Below are 21,325 nucleotides of genomic sequence, written 5' to 3'. Positions count from 1 at the left end.
TTTTCCCGGACATGTCCGGCTTTTTGGGATTTCCTCCTGGACGGGGATTTGAGGCCCAAAAAGCCGGACATGTCCGGGAAAATCCGGATGTATGGTAACCCTATTCAGCAGTTTCTGCTGTAAGCCTACCTTAAAATTTATTTTTTTAAATAAATGTTTGGGTTTTTCCTCTACCCTCCCCCAATTCAACCACTATATGGATTTGCTTGACCTCTCCAAAATAATTCACTTATGGACAGAGACTAAGCACATAACATTTCAATCCAAAAGGTGAATTTTTCAGACACTTTAATATGTTTGTGAAAAAATAGTTATGAAAATCCTTTAAAATGTGAAAGCCATTATAGAGTTTGCTGTTACCAAACAATGTAATTATTTGGCTTCAACTTTTTCAAATATATTTTACAAATATATAATTGCAGATGTTGGTATGCAGATAAGATTATGCATTCCATGGAGCAATCTGTTTGAGAATTAATTTAATGGCAAAACTGTTTGTTATAGGTAATTATTAGCTGCCTCCTTCTGCCTTCTCTTCTCTTATTCTTCCCCACCTATTCTGTGGAACCAAAGAGGTAGTCCTTTCGAGTTGAAACATTCTTTTATTTGTGTACAGTATAAATTCCGGGACCTGACCATAGAAGAATTGAAGAATGTTGTTAAGATCTACCCAAACTTCAGATTCTCCATGGATACGTACAGTAAGAATCTGATCTAGTTACTTTGATTGTGTTTTTCAACAGTTGATGATTATGTGGAACTCTGACATTTCATAGGTTCTCTATCTACAATGAAATTTGTCTAAATTACTGTCATTTTCAATTTGTTTTCTTAACTTTATATCATGTGATATTGTGTGATTTTTTTTCCCCAGTAGTTCATTTCCTACAGTACTTGTTGTAAGTTACCTTCACCAAACTAATCAGTATCTTTTTTAAAAAAATGAATAAATTGTAACATCAGTGATTATACAAATTGATAATTTAATGGATTCCATGTTACTGTTCCAGTTCCCTTAAGCAAATTTAAACATACCGTATATACTCGTTCATTAGCCCGTTCGTTTATAAGCCGACCCCCCAAAATGGATAGGTAAAAATAGCAAAAACTGTATGACCCTTTCATAAGCCGACCCTATATTTCAGGGGTTGGAAAACTTTGGCTCCCGACTTGTCAGGGTAAGCTGCTGGTGGGTCAGTATGTTTTGTTTACCTGGAGCATCTTGTTATGCAGACAAAACTACACCGGATCGTTTCAGGGGGCAAGAGAAAGATGCCACATTTATTATGATAACACAATTTGATTTATGACCAATAACTAATACCTAATTCCACACACACTCACACTCACACTCACACTCACACACACACACACACACACACACATCCATCAGATGTTCTGCAGCTGCTGTATAGTTACCAGTCCTGAACATAGCTTGAGTCCGCGGCTTGGGTTCATAGCTTGTGGCGGCTAACTGGCCAGGAAAGCCGGGCACAAGGAAGGGCTGGGTCTGCCCTCCCATGTTGGCAGCAGAACGTTACCCCCCCATGTTGGCAGCAGAATGTTACCCTTCAAAGTCTTCCATCTCACCCATCCTTTTTGTAGGTTTTAGTTTGAATCCAGAGTCTATAGGTCTTGCTGTGTCAAGCTGCCTCTGGGTTCACCTGTCAATTGCAGACATGACTTTCAGCCTCGGACCTGGCTTTGATCTTCCTTCTATTGTACCTTTGTTCTTTTCTTTTTAGGGTGGATTCTTCTTACTTTGTTATGGCTGTTGTCTGCATCTTCAGCCGTTGGTGTTTGAACTCTATTTCATCAGGACAGGCTGGCGCTGGAGGTTGATTCTATCATCCATACATACCTCATTCACACATTTAAACTAAACTAATAAGATTACAGCAGGGTTTTGCAAAAATGAAGGTTGCAGCAAGCTTTTACAAAATGGAGTAAGCGTTGTAAAATGGAGTTTGAATTACAATATGGCAAATAGTGAACAGAAGTAGACAAGTGTAGTGAATGGCAAACAATGAACAGAAGTTACAGTACTGAAACAGTGCAAGTCTCAGTGATTTAAGCAGGAATTGGATTGACAGTGAAACTTACAAGGGCAACTGGCTGAACAGCTATGGCTCTTAACAAGCATCTTAATTGTCAATTAGCCAGTTATTGGGGGTAACTGGTTTTATGAATGAATGTTGTTTCATTCATAAAACTTTACTTATGAACAATTTCATGTATTAGTTCTACATTGTCCCCCTTTTGACTCTTCAATCCAGGGGTATTGAATGGGTCACACTTTATGTAATTGTTTTAATGCTATATATTGTGAAACAATGTGAGCCTGTGGTTTTAATTTAGAATGCATCTATTTTATCCAGCAGCATATGCAGAGCGTTAGAATTAACATAACAGTCAGGATTACTAATAGAACAATGTGGGATGAAAAATTCTATTTAGAACTGCTGACCAGGTGGGCTGCTCCTACAACACTCTGCCCCTTGATCTATGATCATTACAGTAGTTGTTGTCATTGTAGGGCACAGGTGATCTGTTGCAAACAAACCAAACAATTATAACCAGGTGAATATAACTAAAACCATTACAATTAACTATACAGCAGCTGCAGAACATCTGATGTGTGTGTGTGTGTGTATTAGATATTAGTTATTGGTCATAAATCGAATTGTGTTATCATAATAAATGTGGCATCTTTCTCTTGCCCCCTGAAACGACCCTGTGTAGTATTGTCTGCATAACAATCTGCAGGCATGGAGCCCCTCAGCTTCCTGTGGCCGCGGTTCGCCACAGCTCCCATTGGCTGGGAATGGCGAACCGCGGCCATAGGGAGCTGAGGGCTCCAGGCCTGCAGACGCTCCAGGTAAACAAAATGACAATGTATTAGATATTCAATTCAATGATTCCATAGAGTTTAAAATTATCAAATTTTGGTGTAGACCCATTTATAAGCCGACCCCCACTCTTTGATGCGTCACTTTTTTACCAAAAATATTCGGCTTATGAACGAGTATATATGGTAGTTTGATGGATTTACATTGTTAAAAGTAAAAACAAAGAGGAGACCTTGTGGAACCTTAGAAACTAACAAATTTATTTTGGCATAAGCTTTTGTGGGCTAAAACCCACTTCATCAGATGCATGGAGTGGAAAATACAGTAGCAGGAATATATATGCAGTACATGAAAAGATGGGAGTTGCCTTCCTGAATCCCCCGCAGCTAGAAGAAAAGTCCTATTGACACCAGCCCTACAGAGAAGGAAGAAGAGCAGAGGCCCCTCTTGGGAGGGATATGCAAGCTGATAAAGCACTGTAACTTGAGACCACAATGGAGAAGGTCAACAAGATGCACATAAAGTTTCCTTAGTTGTGCAACTGTCATTAAGCTTCCAATAAAGAGTGATACCAAAGGAATAAACAAATAAAGTAACATTCTGTTTAAAAAAAAAAAAGGAGGAGGGATGGTCAGCTGTGTGAATTTAATTACTATGTGTAGTATCTAAGTCAGGGGTGGCCAAACTATGGCCCGGGGGCCACATCCAGCCCTTCAGATGTTTTAATCCAGCCCTCAAGCTCCCGCTGGGGGGCAGGATCTGGGGCTTGCCCTGCTCCACGTGTGCTGTGGCTCTGAGCGGCTCCCAGAAGCAGCTGCATGTCCCCCCTCCGGCTCCTACGTGTAGGGGCAGCCAGGGGGCTCTGTATACTGCCCCCACCCCAAGCGCCGGCTCTGCAGCTCCCATTGGCCAGGAACTGCAGCCAATGGGAGCTGCAGGGGTGGCGCCTGCGGACGGGGCAGCATGCAGAGCTGCCTGGCTGCGCCTCCACATAGGAGCCAGAGGGGGGACATGCTGCTGCTTCCAGGAGCTGCTTGAGGTAAGCGTCAACCGGAGCCTACATCCCTGACTCCCTCCTGCACCCCAACCCCCTGTCCTAGCCCTGATCCCCCTCCTGCCCTCTGAGCCCCTCGGTCCCAACCCAGAGCACTCTCCTGCACCCCCAGCCCCACCCCAGAGCCCACACTCCCAGCTGGAGCCTTCACCGCCCCCGCACTCCAACCCCCTGCCACACCCTGAACTCCTCATTTCTGGCCCCACCTCAGAGCCCTCAACCCCCAATTTTGTGAGCATTCATGGCCCACAATACAATTTCCATACCCAGATGTGGCCCTCGGTCCAAAAAGTTTCCCACCCCTGATCTAAGTACAAGGAAATAATCTTTGCAGTCACATTTCACTGGTACATGTCCATTTTCAGCATACATCTTAGAGTTGGAATCAGTAGTTATTTAAATGTGGAATGAAGCAGTATGGGTAATACTTAGAATTTTGTAATTTAAAAAAAAAAATCCTCTAACCACTAAAAACAAAAACAAAACTTGTTCTCAATTTCAGCTTTCAAAGACGGATCCCTTAAAGACCTCTTGAATTTTAGTGGCACTGTTCCAGTGAAATATCGGGGTAAGGTTAACAACTCATAGATTGTATTTTCTATACCAATGCCAAATACAATGGTAAGACATTGTGTACATTTAACAGTATATCTTCCTGATTAGTCACATAGAGTCTTGGAAAAGGCTTCTAATTTAGTACAGCCAAGAAGGCAGAAATATCATTTATTTCCTTTGCAAAGATGGGTGACCTGGAGAGTCTCCATGTGCCACACAAGAGTTGGATTAAGATCTCTCTCTGGATAACTTGGACTGGGCTTGAAAAATCCACTTGCTTTGGTCATCAGTGTTTGGGGTCAAAGCTATAACTTTTTGTTTTGTTTTTTTAGGGTAATTTCCATATGTGAACATAGTGTAAAATGATCCAGTGCTGTCTTCCTAAATCTGCAGATAGACTGCTCCAGTGCCTCTGCTGCTGTTCAGAGCTGGTCAAGCTGCAGCAGTTGCTAATCACCTGAGCAGGGGTAGTCAATAGGGAGATTCTGGGCCAAATCTGGACTGCCAGACTCTTTTGAACAGACCCCAAAATCTTTTTATTTACTTATTATCATCATTATTATTTTTTTTAATATGCTCTGGAGTCTGGGCTATACTTTGACCAAGAAATTTGGAGCTTGACAAAAAATAGACTACCCCTGGTCCAGAGTCTTGGGGGAAGGAAGAAGCTATGAGGAACAGCAGCGGCTGGCCCTAGAGCCATTGTCTGGGGTGGAGGGAACAACTTGAACAAAGGCTGAGGAAAGGATAGAGTAGCAGAGATCTCTCCTCACTCTTGCAGTAGGCAGGAGGCCATGAGGTGAGAGGGGAGAAAATGGAAAGTAAGAGTGCTCTTCTCCTTACCATCAGCCAAACGATTGGAGTGTGAACTCACTTCTAAAAATATTTTAAGTAAACTTGATTGACAGTTAAATTCTGTACACCAATGTTTTATTCATTTAAATTTCTGGGGTTAAATTGCTCAGATTGGCTTTAGTAGTGGGGATGGCAACGTGGCCACTTTCAAACAGGATTACATTAATGTGAACCAGAAACCTTTTAGTTTGTGCCTGGAGCGTCTACACGGAGGAGTTACAACCTTTGTAGTCCAAACTGCAGGGCAGTGTGGATGCCCTAAAAGTTGACATACTCCCAGTTTCATACCCTAGCTTGCCACACACTAACCATGTAGACAAGCCCTCAATTTACCTAAATCAACATTAGCCACTTCTATTCCAAAATAAGAATGCCCTCACATAGACTTGCCCTGAAATAACTAACTACATATTAGAAAAGTGATTTAGTTAACTAGGTGCAAGACTGTGTAGATGAGCCCTTAGTCCTCAGGCTGGTGGGTGTTGAGTAAAGTCTTCATGCCCAGTACTTGGATATACAATGTCCCCAGATAATTAGGACTCTTCCTTGAACTTGCTGTCTTTGAAGTCTAAACATAAAGCACTTAATAGAGTCTCCTCCTCATTAGCTCTATGTTTCCAAGGTTATATAAACCCTAGAAAAGTAAATAGATTGCTCTAAGAAGTTCCTTTGATCTGACAGACTTATTTGCTGGCAGAGCTCTGTAACAGAAATGCTTTATATTTGACAGGATTTCAATCAATGATACTTAATATAGCAGGTTTGGTAGGAATAGTATAAATCAATAGCATAAATAATCAAAGCAAATAAAGTGCTATATTTTAAGGAAAACGGAACACACAATCGTGATTTCAGCATACCTTCGAAATGTGGAGATCATAATGTTTTTTGTTTTGTGTCTAACAGGTAATTCCTATAACATACCAATTTGTTTGTGGATTTTGGATTCTCATCCTTTTGCTCCCCCCATTTGCTTGCTGAAACCAACTATAAACATGGAAATCTCTGTGGGAAAACATGTAGATGCACATGGCAGGATATACTTGCCCTATCTACAAAACTGGAGCCACGTAAGGAAAAACAAATTCCAGGAAGAATACATACAATATTACATACAAATTAACACTCATTTTTTTCTCTTCTCCTACATTTGTTAATCTTAAATGTACAGTCAATGACTATACAGACAGAAGCAGAAGGTTGTTTCCCTTTAAGTAGTAGCCTTCAGCCTGTCAGATATTATTATAAGGAAATAATTTTAAACTGAGGGGAAAAAGGGGATTAAACTTGTTTCTGTTAGAGAGAAGGATAAACCAGATAAAGAAAATGTGTCAAACATCTGTTAGTGCTGTGAACAATGTCCAGTAACTGTGTAAGCTGAGGTTATATTTAGCAAGTGCAGTTTTTCAGTAAAATTACACTAACTAATATAGTAGCTTTGTCTCTGGTATGGACATTATTGCAAAATGGGGATTGTTTGTTTTTCTGGGGGTGACTAGTATAGAAGGTCCAAAAGCAACTTTAGTTGCCAAGTGGATGTCTTTTATGAAACACAGTACATAGGTTACTTTTAAACATGTGGTTGACAAGCCACAAAAATAATTTAATTAAATCTTTTTTGTTTTGTTTTTTTCAGCTAACTTTTTAAGATAAGTAAAACAAAGCTGTTGAGTTGAGTTTTGGAGGGGGAGGAGTGGGGGTGATGGGTGTCATTTTCCTACTTAATGAGTTGGGAATCTGTACCTGGTAATTACTGATTCATGCCCAGTCCTTACTTAGCTAAAAGGTCCATTGACCTCAATGAAAGCTTTGTCCAAATAAAGAATGCAAGATCAGGCTGTGATGCAGCTAGTCTGAATCTTCTCTAATGAGTTTTGTTTTTCTTCTTGCTGCGAAGTAGGCTATGTTTTTGCTACAGGCTTCTGCTGGTCTGGGTGCGAATATCTGTGATTTGTGACCGACAGAGCTGTGCCAGCAGAAGCTGCTAGTGTAGGCACAATTATACTGACAAAACTCTTTTAATGGTATAGCTTGTTTTGCTTGCGGGGGTTAGTTTTACTATTCTGGTACAAAGGCTTTTCTGGTTTACTGCGTCCACACTGGGAGTGTTTTGCCAGTAAGGTTAATCCTATACCAATAAAGTGCTCCGTGTAGATATAGCCTTAACCTGTATTTAGTAATAGATGCTACTGTATCAGAGGCTTTCATATGTCCAATAATGCTTCAAGCAACCAATTGAGTTGGTGTTTGGTATCTTTAATTCAGTCTCTATATTCTCCACTATTCTAATCCATACTCCCATAGTTACATACTTATATTTGTATTAATAAGGTATTAAAAATAAAATAGAAATATACTAACTGGCAGTGCTACTTTTCCTCTATCTTAAAAGTTGGTTTGAAAGGTGGATATTTATAGTTTAGCTAAATGTATACAGTGATTCTTGATACCTGCTAATAAATTACTGCAGTTTATGGGCATGCTGTTTTATCATGATAGCTAGTAAAGATTGTAAGTCTTCTCCTATACGTATGCATTCCAGCCAAAGTCAATTATCATTGGATTAATCAAAGAAATGATTGAAAAGTTTGAGGAAGAGCTACCTCTGTATTCAGTATCATCTTCTGATGAAGCCAAGCAGCTAGAACTGCTATCCTATATTGCAAAGATAACTACAGGTGTGTAATTTTTCAGCAGATCTGAATCAATATCAGTTTTATCTATGCTTTTAGCTATTTTTATTTTATCTTTTCAAGGTGGACAATAAATATTACTTATAACTTGTAGTGGTTACATTTTCCTAAAACTCATTATTTTTCCTTTACCTTAAATGTACCCTTTCTGAGGGCATAGCTGATTTACATGTTCTCTTACGGATAATGCAATTTAAAACCGTCCTTCAATCTTTCAAAAACACTTTCTGCAGTATTATACATTGGTGCATGTAGTAGCATCAAAGGGATTATTATTATTTGTCCCGCCCCCGAAATACCGACGACGACCGGGGCGGCCGAAGATCCGGCCGCCGCGGTCACCGCCCCCCAAATGTTAGCGCCCTAGGCAACCGCCTAAGTCGCCTAATGGGTTGCGCCGGCCCTGGTGGTAATGCCTACAGTTGCCAACCAAGATTGTACTAGAGGGCTTACCTATATGGAGCTCACTAAATATTGCTTAGTGAGCTTTAATGTTAGTACTGTTTCAAACAGCGCTAACATAGCACTAGGGAATCCTAGTGCACACCACCAGGGGTCTACATGGACCAATTAATGTGCAACACTTTATTGTGCTTTAGAAATAACCCCCCACTGTAATCCACATTACTGCTCCATGTATTCAAGGCCAGACACTGTACAAACCAGTTCAGAGATAGTTTTTGTCCCAAAGATCTTAGACTAAACAGACAAGATGGACAAAGAGTAGCAGGGGAAATGGAAGGTGTACAGAAATTAAGTGAGTTGCCCAAGGTCACAGTGCATTTCAGTGATAGAGCTGAGTACAGAGCTGGGGGAGGATGGTTAGTAGAGAAGGCATCTATTTGAATTTTTTTTCTTGCTGATGTAAAACTTAATTTAAATGTAAATTGTAAGAATATAATTCTGTGGAAAAAAATGTCTTACTCAATGGAAGCCTTGAAAAATTAGTTTCCATAGCCTGACCAGCATATTGGAGAAAACAAAGTAATTTGATTGATTAGACCCGGGCATTATCTTTCACATACAGTACATGTGTTTACACTGTCTTATAAAACCACCAGCTGTGATTGTTTGTTTGTTTTAATTTTAGGTGAAACTGACATGAATTCAAAGACTATGGTGGGTGGACAGAAAAAAGATGGAGGCTTTAACAAAGTTACTGTGATTGGAGCAGGAGATCTTGGCATTGCTTGTGTACTAGCAATTGCAGCAAAGGTACTTTCTCGTTTTTAATAGAATAGCTATTAATATTGTCTAGTGCTATTCCTATAACGATCTCCAACCTAGTTCTTAGTGTTTAAAATACAAAACAATGATTTCATTTTAAGTACTTTTAATGATTTGTGATGTTGCTTCTCTAGGATATTGTCAAGGTTGTGCCCTAGATATTCTCTAGTTTACCTTTTTCCTATTTAAAGATATTAAATTAAAAACATAACTTACACATTTAAAATGTAATCCTTTATTGGGTCTGACAGTCAGCTGTTGGCTGTAACAAAATCTTAATTTTGAGCACAGATTCTTCAAAACACATAAATTTGTAGTTAAGGGATATTGTCAAGGTTGTGCCCTAGATATTGTTGAGTTCTCACAATATAGGCTATTTCTATATGTGCTCGGTATTTGAGCACAATAGTCAGAGTTTTGGCCTTCACTTTGAATGTCTGAGTGTAACCCTCGTAAGGTGGGTTTTGTGTATGTGGTTTAATATACTATTTGGCAATGGAACTACTAACACAGATGTCCAATTTTCCATTTAACATTACACAGTCATTGGTGATTTGGGTGTGGGCTGTTTTGGGGTTTTTTTGCAACACAATTAACATCCTTTTTAAAGTGAGATCCAATCTCAGAAGCATCTTTTTATCAGAATAAACTGCATTTTATTTTGTTGCAGAGCTGAAATATATTTATTTGTACAGGGTGCTGCAGACCAGGTAGTTCTCTTGGACCTCTCAGAAGGTGCAGCAAAAGGAGGAACAATGGACCTGGATATCTTTGCTCTGCCAAATGTAGAGATCAGCAAAGGTACTAATTTTTTATATTGTAGTGGCAGGGCCAGCTCCAGGCACCAGCCCAGCAAGCAGGTGCTTGGGGCGGCCAGCGGAGAGGGGCGACACGTCTGGCTCTTCGGTGGCGGGTCCCTCACTCCCTCTCAGAGCAAAGGACCAGCCGCCGAATTGCCGCCGAAGATTGAAGCGGTGGCGGTAGAGCTGATCGCGATCACGGCTTTTTTGTTTGTTTGCTTTTGTTTCTGCTTGGGGCGGCAAAAACCCTGGAGCCGGCCCTGTGTAGTGGAACATATTACTGTATGCTCTATATTTTTATTTTGCTGTATACTTATATATTTATTTACTTTATGGGAACTAGATCACCCTCGGGAGTGATAGAAACTTTCACCTCTGGGTCATTAATTTAAATTCATTCTGGGTCTTTAAACACCCATTATCTTCTGATAGTTTCTCGCCTCCTGAAGTGGTGGCTGCAGATTAAGACTGTGATATACTGGTGGCATGGTCTAGGGAAGCTGGTACTGCTCCTGTCCAATACTCTAATCTGTTTTGTTTTTAGAGGCTTATATCTCTTGTGCTATCAATCAGGCACCTTCTAGCTGCATTCAGTTCATTTACTAGATATATTTTGTAAGATACTTTTTTTTTTTAGTGGCTGTCCATGTTCCACCTCATGCCAAGCCACCAGAACTCTTTGATACAGTGTCAGCATCTTTGACTCTGAGCTAGAAGGACAAAAAGAACAGAAGCCCCTATGTGAAAGAAAGAAATGAGGATAAAGATCTTCACCAAGAATCCAGGATTACCAGGATGCAGTGCTCTGATACTATAGCGATGGCCCCAATATAAATACCTAGCTAGATGGGGGTTGGAAAAAGGAGAGAACTTCTTTTTTAGAGAGCCAAATAAATAATGGCAGGAGAAGGATGCTAGTTTTTACTTCTTAGTTTCTTAGCAAGGTATAAAGAAATAAATATCAAAAAACTAATGTAATATATGGTAGCAATGTCCATTTGTTAGAGTAGGAGCCTGGGGGTCCAGATTCCTGGTTGTCTTCCAAGCTGTGCAGCAAGCTCTGTATGATCGTGGGCAAATTGCAGCCTGTTTCTCAGGTTTCCATCTATAAATGGGGATAATGTCAACCTCGCATGGGTTCTATGGGGCGTAACTATTTGTAAGATACTTTGAGATCCTTGGATTAAAGGTACTGTAGAAGGGTGCAAAGTACCCTTATATAATAGGCAAAGCAGCTCCAAAACAAAGCTCTGTATACACTTTCAACACAGTAGATCGGGGATTATGATACATAAAAATATCTTTCTAGTTCAATTCTACTGCAGGAAAAAAGCTGTTAACTTAAAAGTTCTTGCGGAAAGGCAAACAAAGTAGTTGTGTGTTGAATTGAACGTACATATACTGGTTTTAGTATGGGTCATTTAAAACATTTTTGTGCCAAGTCTATCTTGACGTATCTATAATTTGATAAAAGGAGACTTTAAAAAACCCTCAAATAATTTTTTTATGTTTATCAGATTTTTCTACTTCTGCTGATTCAAAAGTGGTAGTGCTCACCGTTAATTCTCTGGGTAATGCTCAGTCGTATCTTGGTGTCATACAGAGCAACGTGGATCTATTCAGAGGAATAGTCCCAGCAGTAGCACATTATAGTCAAAATAGTGTGCTGCTTGTTGCATCTCATCCAGGTTTGTTGGTATTTTACATGTATCTGTTTTTTGTTCTGATCTATTTAAAGAATATCCTATTGCCTGATGTACTCTACTGAGCAGGGAGTCAGCACTCCTAAATTCTAATCCCAGTTCTGAGATGGACTCCCTCTTCAGACTTGGGCAAACCACTATATCCATGTGTTTCTTTATATGGAAAGGCTGTTGGTAAGATGTTGTCTTAGTCATAGTTTAGACAAGGGGGGGAAATGATAGTATTTTTTATATCAAAAGTCTTCTTGCATATGTTTTGTTTTTGTCTATTGTTTAAACCTCATTTTATCTAGAGTCTTATGATATGCCCATCTACTGTAGTCAGAGCACCTTGCAAATGTGTTAGTGGCAAGATCTCTCTCTCTCTCTCTCTCTTCCCCTATGCTGTAAGGATATATACACACAATATGATCAAAACTTCTGGTTGATAGCTCCTTATGTTACAGTAAATTCTTAGCCCATTGTTTCTTTGGAAACACATTCATAATGATAAAACTATCATAATTCCATGATCTTGTGTCAGAACACTAAGTAAGTAGGGAAGGAAGAAGTAGACATGAACCTACCCATCCGCACACACTTAAAACATGTTACTATAACATGTTAGAGCAATTGGCAAGATTACCTTTTGCTCCATTCAAAACAGGGAAGGAGGGGAGACATTTGCCAAATGGAAAGAGAACTAAACTTTAAGGTGGGGGCTTGGGTTTTTGGGGTGGTGGTGAGAGAAATTATTTGAATTTCTGATGTTTTCTTAATATTTTACTCGAGCTATGGCCTGATTATTTTCAAAGCCTGACTCGTTTTAGAAATGAGTAAGCTGCTGATAGTCCTGTATGCTTATACTTTGAGTTATAAAATGTTCTGGCTCTTGTTTCTTGAGTGTGAATTATAGTTTGCTGTTGTGTTGAATTTTGGGAGTAATTCTTTGTTTTCAACATACTTTTGTCCCATGTTTAGTGGAAATAATGACATATGTCTCATGGAAGCTGAGTGCATTTCCTAAAAGCAGAGTTATCGGAATTGGTTGTAATCTAGACACTGAGAGATTCCAATATATTATCACAAACTTGTTGAAAGCACAGACCATAGGAAAAGAGGCTTGGATTATCGGCGAACGAGGGGAAGACAAAGGTAAACAGATGCATGATTTTGACTTAGAGTTTGAACTGTTCTAGAAAGGGGGGAAAAGACACAACCTATGGAGAGTGTTAGTGTTTACAGGGTGTCCCCCCAAGATTCTAGAGCAGGATGGGAGCAAACAAATATGTTCTCTGTGTGTCCCCAAATGGGGAGAAATGTACAGAAGTACAGCTTTGATTGTTTATTTGGTATAACACTAAATTACATTCAAGATATTGAAGAGGGAGGTCTCTTTTTCAGGGAAGGGAATGCATGGGGGTAAAAGTATGTGGAGAGCTGTCAGTACTTCAGAGAATACCATGTTTTCAGAGATGCTGACCTCCGACTCATATGGACGTTCACAGTAGCTGTGGTTGCTCAACACCTTTGCAAACTGGCTGTAATTGACTTCCCAAAGTGCACAGCAGAGACAAGAATGGAACCCAGGAGTTTTGGGTCTAGAGGAGGAAGATAGAATTGAGTTGAGTGCTCTTTACAGAACTGGATAAAGTGAGATTTAGCTTCTCCCTACATTTAAAAAAGGTGATATATGAAGGATAAAGTAATTAAAAAAACAAACAAACCAGGCTCTTTATCACATCTGCTTAAACTGCTACTCCAAATAGAAACATCAAACTTTAATTCACGATTGTGCGGCATCTGCTCCTACACAACACAGCTACTGCTACCTTTCTGTTAAGTGTCAGGTTTTTTTCCTCTTAAATTGAAAACCCTGCAGAGGTAGTCTTTTCTTCAGAGGAGGGTTACCTCCCTTTCCCCTTCCAAAAGTTGTCCTCAAAAGAATGAAATCAATTTTTTGAAAAAGCAGTTAGGTTAAAAAAAAACCAAAAAAACTAATATGGGCATATCATAAATGTAAACTGTGAAGCATTCTGTAATAGAGATTTGAGTATATATGAAGAATGGAAATTGCAGCTAAACTTTGGGGTGAACTAGGTTGCCTGGATATTAAAGATATTGATAGGCCATGGTGTTTCATGGAGGGGAGATAGAAAACAATGTACTGTCTTTAGAGTATCTTTTAATGAGAAGTCTGTTTAAAAATGTCAGTAATGCTTTTTTAGTATACCTTTGATGGTGAAAGTTGTTCTATGAGTCAGTGTTTTCATTGTATGGCTCATTTAAGTCATGACTTCCAGTTGAAATACAAAAGACTGATTTATAAGGAAGCAATAATAGATTTAATTTGTACAGTAGGTTTGTCAGTCTTCATGAATTTGATCTCTGTCACACTTCAAACTATCCTTGATAGCTTATTGTAGGAGGTGGCTTTTCAACTGACTTGTCATTCCCAGCTTTCCTTCTATATGTTAGGCTAAACAATAATATATTTGTCTTTGAGTTGAAAAGAACTGAAAACATTATACCACATCAGATGCATTACACATTGAGGCACATTGGCTCCCTCTATTCTCTGCCAATCCTGATCTGCAGGACACATCTAAGGGTGAGAGAGTAGCTCGGTCTCCATGGTCCATTCATTCCTGAGGGTCTCTGCTGAAAGTGAATATAGTAGTTTCTGTGATAATTTTTTTGTAGTTTGGATAACTGTCTGCTAAGAACCTAATATTCAGATCTTGAGTTTAGGATTGCCTTTCATCATGCTTGCCAAATCAAATGCACTCTACCACTGTTCCACTGTTACTTTACAGCAAAGTCTGAAGGAAAATATTTATACCCAAATTCTGCAATAATTGGACTGAACATAAAGGTGTTACCCAAAAATTTATTTTTCTTTCGACAGTATTCCTATTTGAAATTATGATAGTGGGGCCTAGTTGATTTTAAGGGAATTGGTAATAGAGTATGGCCCTTTCACCTCTAAGTTACTTCAGATCAAACTTGAGTTGACAGAAAACTACTATCTGACAGCTGTCTGGCAGCATATGTAAAATGAATGGGTGGGTTCAGTCCTGTTCTTGGTAGATAAGTTTCCGTACCAAATGTGATCTTTTTTCGTGACACTTACCGTCCCCCTTGTGTGCGGTTTAAACAGAGATAAAATGGAAATGGAGACTGAACTAGCCTCTTGCCCTTAAAGTTAGTCCCTTTAGAGGGTTTAGACATGCTGGCAGGACAGTGTGAGCAATCTTGCATAGCTATTTCCTGTGCCATATAAGGCTGTCATCCCAATAATAATCATCAGCTTTGCGCATACGCATACCCACCCACACTGGTAGCAGCATCATGCATTAAGGGGGCGGGGAAAGACATGAAATCCAAAAGTTTAAGTTGTAGGTAAGGTTGTAAAAGCATATTAAAATTTAAGAAAGGAGATGGGAGTGAAAAAAATAAGACTGCTGAAGCTGTTTAAAAACAAACAGCGGAATGCTGAGAAATTTTAAGATAAAACTTATGTTTTTTTCCCTGTAGCCCTTCTCTCTTTGCACCAACACTTATGAGATAATCTTTTACCATATGTGTCTAACTTTGACAACAGGAGCCACATTGCACCATTCTACATAGTGTACTTAGTAATGTGTAACAACAAATTCTGTTAAATCTTTATGTGGAACATTTTTTTGAACAACAGTTTCTCTAGGCCAGTTCTGCCATGGAATTTAGAACCTCAGAAAGACACCGCTCAGGACTCAGTACCAGTATGCACTTCAGAAAATCAGTTTAAAATTTTATCATTCCAATATATTATAACATTAACGAAAGTTTGTTTTTAATTTTATTTAGTGCCTGCATGGAGTGGTTCTAACTTAGTAACATGTCATCAAACTGAAGGAGTAGTGAATGATAACTCTCAGGAGCAGTTGGCGAACAGGTAACACTGTTACAACAGTAAACTTAAATTCACACCAACCTGTTACCAGAATAGTAGAGGTGTTTTTTCCCAATCCGCAGAGTTCAGAATCTCTGAATAATATGACTTTTCTTTATTACTATGAGCAATTCTGCTTTGAAGCTTTCAGGTCATCGGTATACCTAGAGTATATAGGAAAAGACTATTTTTTAGTTCTGAATTTTGTTTTTCCAGTAGCTAAATATAATTAAGTGGTAATGTTAATAGAATAAGTGTGTGCTCCTCTAAACTGTTTGCAACACTAACACTAAAATACCTTGCATCAGCATTTATTTGATGCAGTAGGCTAGGCTGTTCATAATCCTAATACATGACACTTATTTAGTACCTTCCCTCTGAGGTTTTCAAAGCACTTCTTAATCAAGAATACACTGTAGTGAACAGGGTATATATTTAACATTGCTTTTCATAGACATTAGGAAAATGTCTGCCATGATAACTTTTATTAAGTTAGCAAAATTTTACCATTTGCATGGAGGAATTTAAAAAATGGTGATCTTTGTAGAATTGGGAAATAAAGCATTGCTTTAGAAAGCAAGTTATAGAGAAGTAGACAGTGGTGTTCATATGCTATGCAATACTTTTTGTGTGTTTATGGAATACTGTGTGTCGAACAAAACATAGGTAACTGAAGAAATTTCTAAAACCACATTTTTCTCTGTTATGTAGAGCCATGGAAGTTCTTAAGGGAAAAGGTCAAAAGTCCTGGTCTGTTGGGCTGTCAATAGCTGATCTGATTGAAAGTATACTGAAAAATAAAAGAAAGGTTCATTCCATATCAACTCTGGCAAAGGTAAATATGGTATTAATTTCATATATTTTTCTATTGTGCCTTTAATCCTATTACTCATGTTAATTGTAGCCATATATAGACCTTAGTCCTGACCAGCCATTCTGCAGACAAACTATTTTAGTTACTTTCTTCCTACAACAGGCACCTAGCTTTTAGGATCCATCTGAAAATGAGCAAAAATCAATTACTGCACTCTGTAGTGGACTTTCAAAATATAGGAGTTGAGAGATGCAACATGTGCAGTGCTGGTGTCCAGCTCACCACTGATCAAGGCTATTAACACAGTTTTGGCAAAATAACAGGCAGACGTGTCATGGTTCAAAGTGCTTGATGTTGAATGCAAATCTCCCCAAAGGCTAAACATCTTCAACTCCGTTTAGAAGAATCTGATGTAGATTTTCTCACTACTGTATTTGTCAAATCAGGAGGCAAACTTTTCTAGTTTCTCACTTTCTGATCAGGGAAGAGAGGATATGCTTATATTTGACTAAACAGAATCTCAGACTAGATTTTAATTAAACTTTGTTCTAAAAGGCTTAATTAAAGCAATAGGTTGTTTATATTAGAACACAGCATGGAAACATTTTTCTTTGCTTTACAAGGTCTGTGAACTTCCTACATTGGTGACTGATCCATTTTGTGCTTGAGATTACAAAGGCTTATTTGTGTTTCATTATGTACATAAACTTAATTTCTTCCTCTCATCATGGAAACATTTTAGCACTTGTTATGTGAAATAGCTACTTGGGTATGGGAGTGACTAATAGTGTCTTGAGATGAACATAAATTGTACAGACACTAGGCAAGATTTGAACAAAAATCTAATTTTATTTTAAACAAGACTTAAAATTAGTTGGAATTTTATAGTTGCAAAATGTTGATGTCCTATTACTAAGATTTTTAAAAAAACAGAATATTTAATCTACTATACAGTATTATAAATAACAAACCTAAGCTATGCTTGTCAGCTAAACAAAGCATGTCTTGTCATGAATTATCCTTGCTTATTTAAATTTGTTAACATACCTAATTTTGTATTTTATAGTGGGCATGGGGAATGGAGATTAATGAACTTAGAGTTGTTTTTATGTACATTCTTTTTGTCTTCACTATCTCAGGGGTGTTGCAATATAAACAGTGAAGTATTTTTAAGTATGCCATGTATTCTTGGAACCAGTGGAGTGACTGAAATTATCAAACCACTGAAGGAGGATAAGTTGGTGGCAAAAAAACTGCAAAGCAGTGCAGCATCAATTCATGATCTTCAACAGCAATTGAAACTTTAAACACAATGGAATCATGCAATATCTGCTCATGAAAATGCTGGGTTTGCTAAGGAAAAATGTTTCCTTGGTAGATATATGTTTCTGCAAACAGAAGAATTATCATTTCCTTTCACAACTGTGTCACTCCTTCAAAGCATTAGTTAAACTATGTAACAAAGAGAACATCTCAAAATTGAAAGCTTTATTTTTTTATGCTGTAGTTTTTGTAGTCAAAATGAAGAGGATAATGTACAACTGTCTTTTTTGTCAAAATTTAAGTAGCTTTGCCTGCAGTCTTTGTTACTAAGCTATGCACCATGTAGACCTGATTTTCACATTCACTATGTTTCCGTTGTGCCCTCTGCTGGGACAAATAGGTTATAAAGCTGACTTAATCTATTTGGAAGTGTCTCTAGTGTAGGGAGAATCCTTGCGTGGTGTAGAGCCACTACAGAAGCAGTATGTCATCTCCCTTGTAACCTTCAGTGTAGGGGGCATGACTAAAACACCATTGCACTCCAGCTGTTCAGTGCAGTAAAGCATTGACTAAAATGATCCTCATGCTTAACAGACACGATAAAGGTAGAGCACTTTATTGTTTTCATGTAATTGAACTTGACACTAGAACACTGCTAGGAAAAATGGAAAATATTTTTTTAATGATACACCTTTGAGCTTGAGCTTTTGGGCACTGTGTATGAATGCTGTTGTATGTTCATTTAATTGTCTGAACTTTTTTTCCTAGAATTTTTCTCTATTTGAATTGTTTTGTATGTTTTACAGACACTTTAGGTGCTTTTATGCTATGTTTTAGAAATAACTTTTTTGTTTTAAACACTAGAGGTATTCCAACAAGTACAGCATTGGTACAGATACTGTACACAGTGGTGAGGTTTTTGTGTGAGAGGAGGTGGGAATAAAGGACAATCTGACAGTTGAGTAATATAGAAGTAAATAAGGCTTGGGGGCATAATTAATTCATGGAAATATATGATTCAAAGCCCATTGATGTCAGTGGGCTTTGGATCAGGTTCATAAGGAATAAAGTGAGGAAAGGCAACTGAATCTGAGTAGGGAGACACCCCTGGCTGATGAGGGTGAGAGGTGTACAGAAAAAGCAGGATACTAGTGTTTAAAATAAACCAAAAAAGAATGCATGTTGGTACAAGTGGTTTTATCGACTTCTTAAATAATCTTTGCTTGTTCATTATGTTACACTCCTAAAAGAAAAGTAGCATATTCATCTTGTGTGTAGACTTTAGTATTAAATTGAATACTAATGATACCAAATACAGTAAAGGAGAAAACTCTTAAAAGTGCTGGTATGTATTTCTTAAAATACCATTGAAGCTTTATGTTGGTAAAGATACAATATATGAAGGAATTAGATTGATACACTTGCTTGTGCCTTACACTTATACCTCAGAAAGGGCCCAGTCTTGAAGAGGCTTAGTACCCTCAACAACCTTTTGGGCCTGATATGTATCATTTACAAGTCCAGTTTCCATTGTGATCGATGGGAGCAAGATTTAGCCCATTGACTTCAGTGGGAGTTGTGATATGCTGAGTGATCTCAGGATTGAGACCAAAAATAGGAAAACTACATTTTCTTTAATGGGATCACCATTCTTATTGCCTGAGAATTTTTTTAACGTTTTAATCAGTGATGTTTTGTAAATAGTGATTATTATGATGGAACAATTGAGCTGGTTGTTTAAACATAATTGAGCTCTAGTCTCTAGCTGGACTGGTTTTCTTTTTAACTTATTAAAATCATCCTGAATGAGCAATAACTAACTTTTCCTTAAAGTGTGCATTTAAAATTGTTCATAAAGAGGGCTACACTTAGCTAGAATAGATCGTTTTTGTACCTTAATGTTGTATCTTGTTTTGTTAAAAGCTGTAGTCCTCTTATAATTGGCACTTTTTGGGATAAATGGTACTTAGCGCTCTTAATAATTCAGAAATCTGATCTAATTTTTAAATCTATTAAATGCCATTGTTCAGAAGTTTCCCATTTTTATTTAAAAATAAGGGATTGCAGCTTTAGAAATACATTATATGGCACTTTACATTGTCGTAGGAAGGAAATTGTCTAAAGTCACTTTTAGACTAATGGCACTAAAAGGCATCTGTTGTATGACACTTATGCTTGTTCTTCAGAAACAGTGGGAAAAATAGTGTTTTAGATGCACAAAGTACTTGTAAGACATGGCTTCCTATTAAGGGCCTCTAAAATGGGGATTTTAGTTGGCCAGCCATTTCCAGTATATTAAACAGTTGGTGTGTTGCTGCAAAACTCTTAATGTTGATATCTAGGTTCAGATATACTGAATTCATGTAACTTGTACATTGCACTATTTTCCTACTATTCTGTATTTAAAGTATGGTTCTTATGCGTTGAGGGTGTCATGAAGTATCGAGTCGTTGTACTTTCATTCAATTCTGTTTTAAATCATGGTTCTCATGCCTTGTGGTTCTCATAATGATTCTTGTTATGCCTCTAAATGAATTACTTATGCGAAGGTTGTTCTTAGAAAAATTAATCGAAAATGCAGTAGACAATAGGCGGTCTGGAATAGTGATCATGTGCTGTCCAAGGTACCATATCAAAGGGTCTCAACTAAAGAAAATCATCAGGCACCAAGATAATAGAAGATGCTCATTAACTCTAATACTATGTTATGGTAAGTATGCTCTTGTATTAAAATATTAATCACAAATCAAACAAAATGCCATTTGTAACTACCCTTGTAGGGAACGGGAGAAATGTCTTGTTGTTTACATTACAGCTGTCAGCAATAAGCTTCGGCCGTACGCTGTTATGAAGTGGTAGTAATAAAGGATACAGAACTTGATACCTATGCTGTCTATATATTAGTTTATTCTATCTTATGGACTCATTTCTGGGTGTAAAATTTAGCATGCACACGTGTTTACAGAGGGGGCTGCTCTCCTAGTTTGCTCCTGTGGCTTAAAGCGGGGGTAGTCAAGAGGCGAACTGTGAGCCAAATCTAGTTCACCAGACACTTTGGAACAGACCCTAAAATCTTTGTATATACTTATCTTTTTTTATTATTATTATTTTCTTCTCTTCTTCTCCAAGAAATTTGGACCTTGACAAAAAATAGACTACCCCAGTAAGAGCAGGGCCCAGATGCTACTCTGCAGTCATGTAGTAGTGCTGTGGCCAGCAAGGGCTTGTGAGTACGATGCGGAGGAGCCCTTGGGTTCTCAGGTGCATGGATGAAGGTGAACTGGACTTGCTGGTGGCATTGGTCCCCTTGCAGCTGGGGTGGTGCTGCCCCTGTGGGTGAGGCCCAGTCTGCTTCAGCTGAAGGGTGGACACACTCTTTAAGGCAAGGTCCCTGCAAGGGAAACGTTCAGAACCGCTTCAGCTAAACCACTTTTAAACTGGTTGGAGCTGCTTGTAGACGTGCTGCCCATGAACCACTTTCCACGTCTTGCGGGCTCAGGCGCAGCTGTCGCGGCCCTGCCACGCTCCAGGCCTAAAAGTGTGTGGCCCCGCCCCGCCCCTGCATGTCACATGACCTTTCCAAAGCGCTCAGTCCCCGG

The 21,325-nt window shown here is 38.6% G+C and overlaps 1 protein-coding gene across 3 annotated transcripts in view; it reads left to right on the top strand.

Moving 5' to 3' along the window:
* UEVLD (UEV and lactate/malate dehyrogenase domains) overlaps positions 1-20,594 on the top strand; it is a 21,760-nt gene extending 1,166 nt beyond the window's left edge. Inside the window, exons 2-12 of one of the 3 annotated variants that reach the window (XM_026660151.1) lie at positions 617-701; positions 4,406-4,471; positions 6,220-6,383; positions 7,856-7,991; positions 9,097-9,221; positions 9,929-10,034; positions 11,551-11,721; positions 12,697-12,870; positions 15,565-15,652; positions 16,361-16,484; positions 17,603-20,594. In XM_026660151.1, coding sequence (XP_026515936.1) covers positions 617-701; positions 4,406-4,471; positions 6,220-6,383; positions 7,856-7,991; positions 9,097-9,221; positions 9,929-10,034; positions 11,551-11,721; positions 12,697-12,870; positions 15,565-15,652; positions 16,361-16,484; positions 17,603-17,770 — 1,407 coding nt within the window. In that variant the 3' untranslated portion in view covers positions 17,771-20,594. Of the gene's footprint in view, positions 1-616; positions 702-4,405; positions 4,472-6,219; positions 6,384-7,855; positions 7,992-9,096; positions 9,222-9,928; positions 10,035-10,670; positions 11,523-11,550; positions 11,722-12,696; positions 12,871-15,564; positions 15,653-16,360; positions 16,485-17,602 lie in introns of those variants that run through there. The other 2 variants (XM_026660150.2, XM_026660152.2) reach the window with 2 other exon arrangements.
* The last annotated feature ends 731 nt before the right edge of the window (positions 20,595-21,325 follow it).

The sequence above is a fragment of the Terrapene carolina genome, unplaced genomic scaffold, assembly GCF_002925995.2.
Source record: "Terrapene carolina triunguis isolate 2854851 unplaced genomic scaffold, T_m_triunguis-2.0 Scaffold715, whole genome shotgun sequence".
Classification (NCBI taxonomy): domain Eukaryota; kingdom Metazoa; phylum Chordata; order Testudines; family Emydidae; genus Terrapene; species Terrapene triunguis.
Note: the sequence above shows the minus strand (reverse complement) of the source record. Positions and strands in the feature narration are given on the sequence as shown.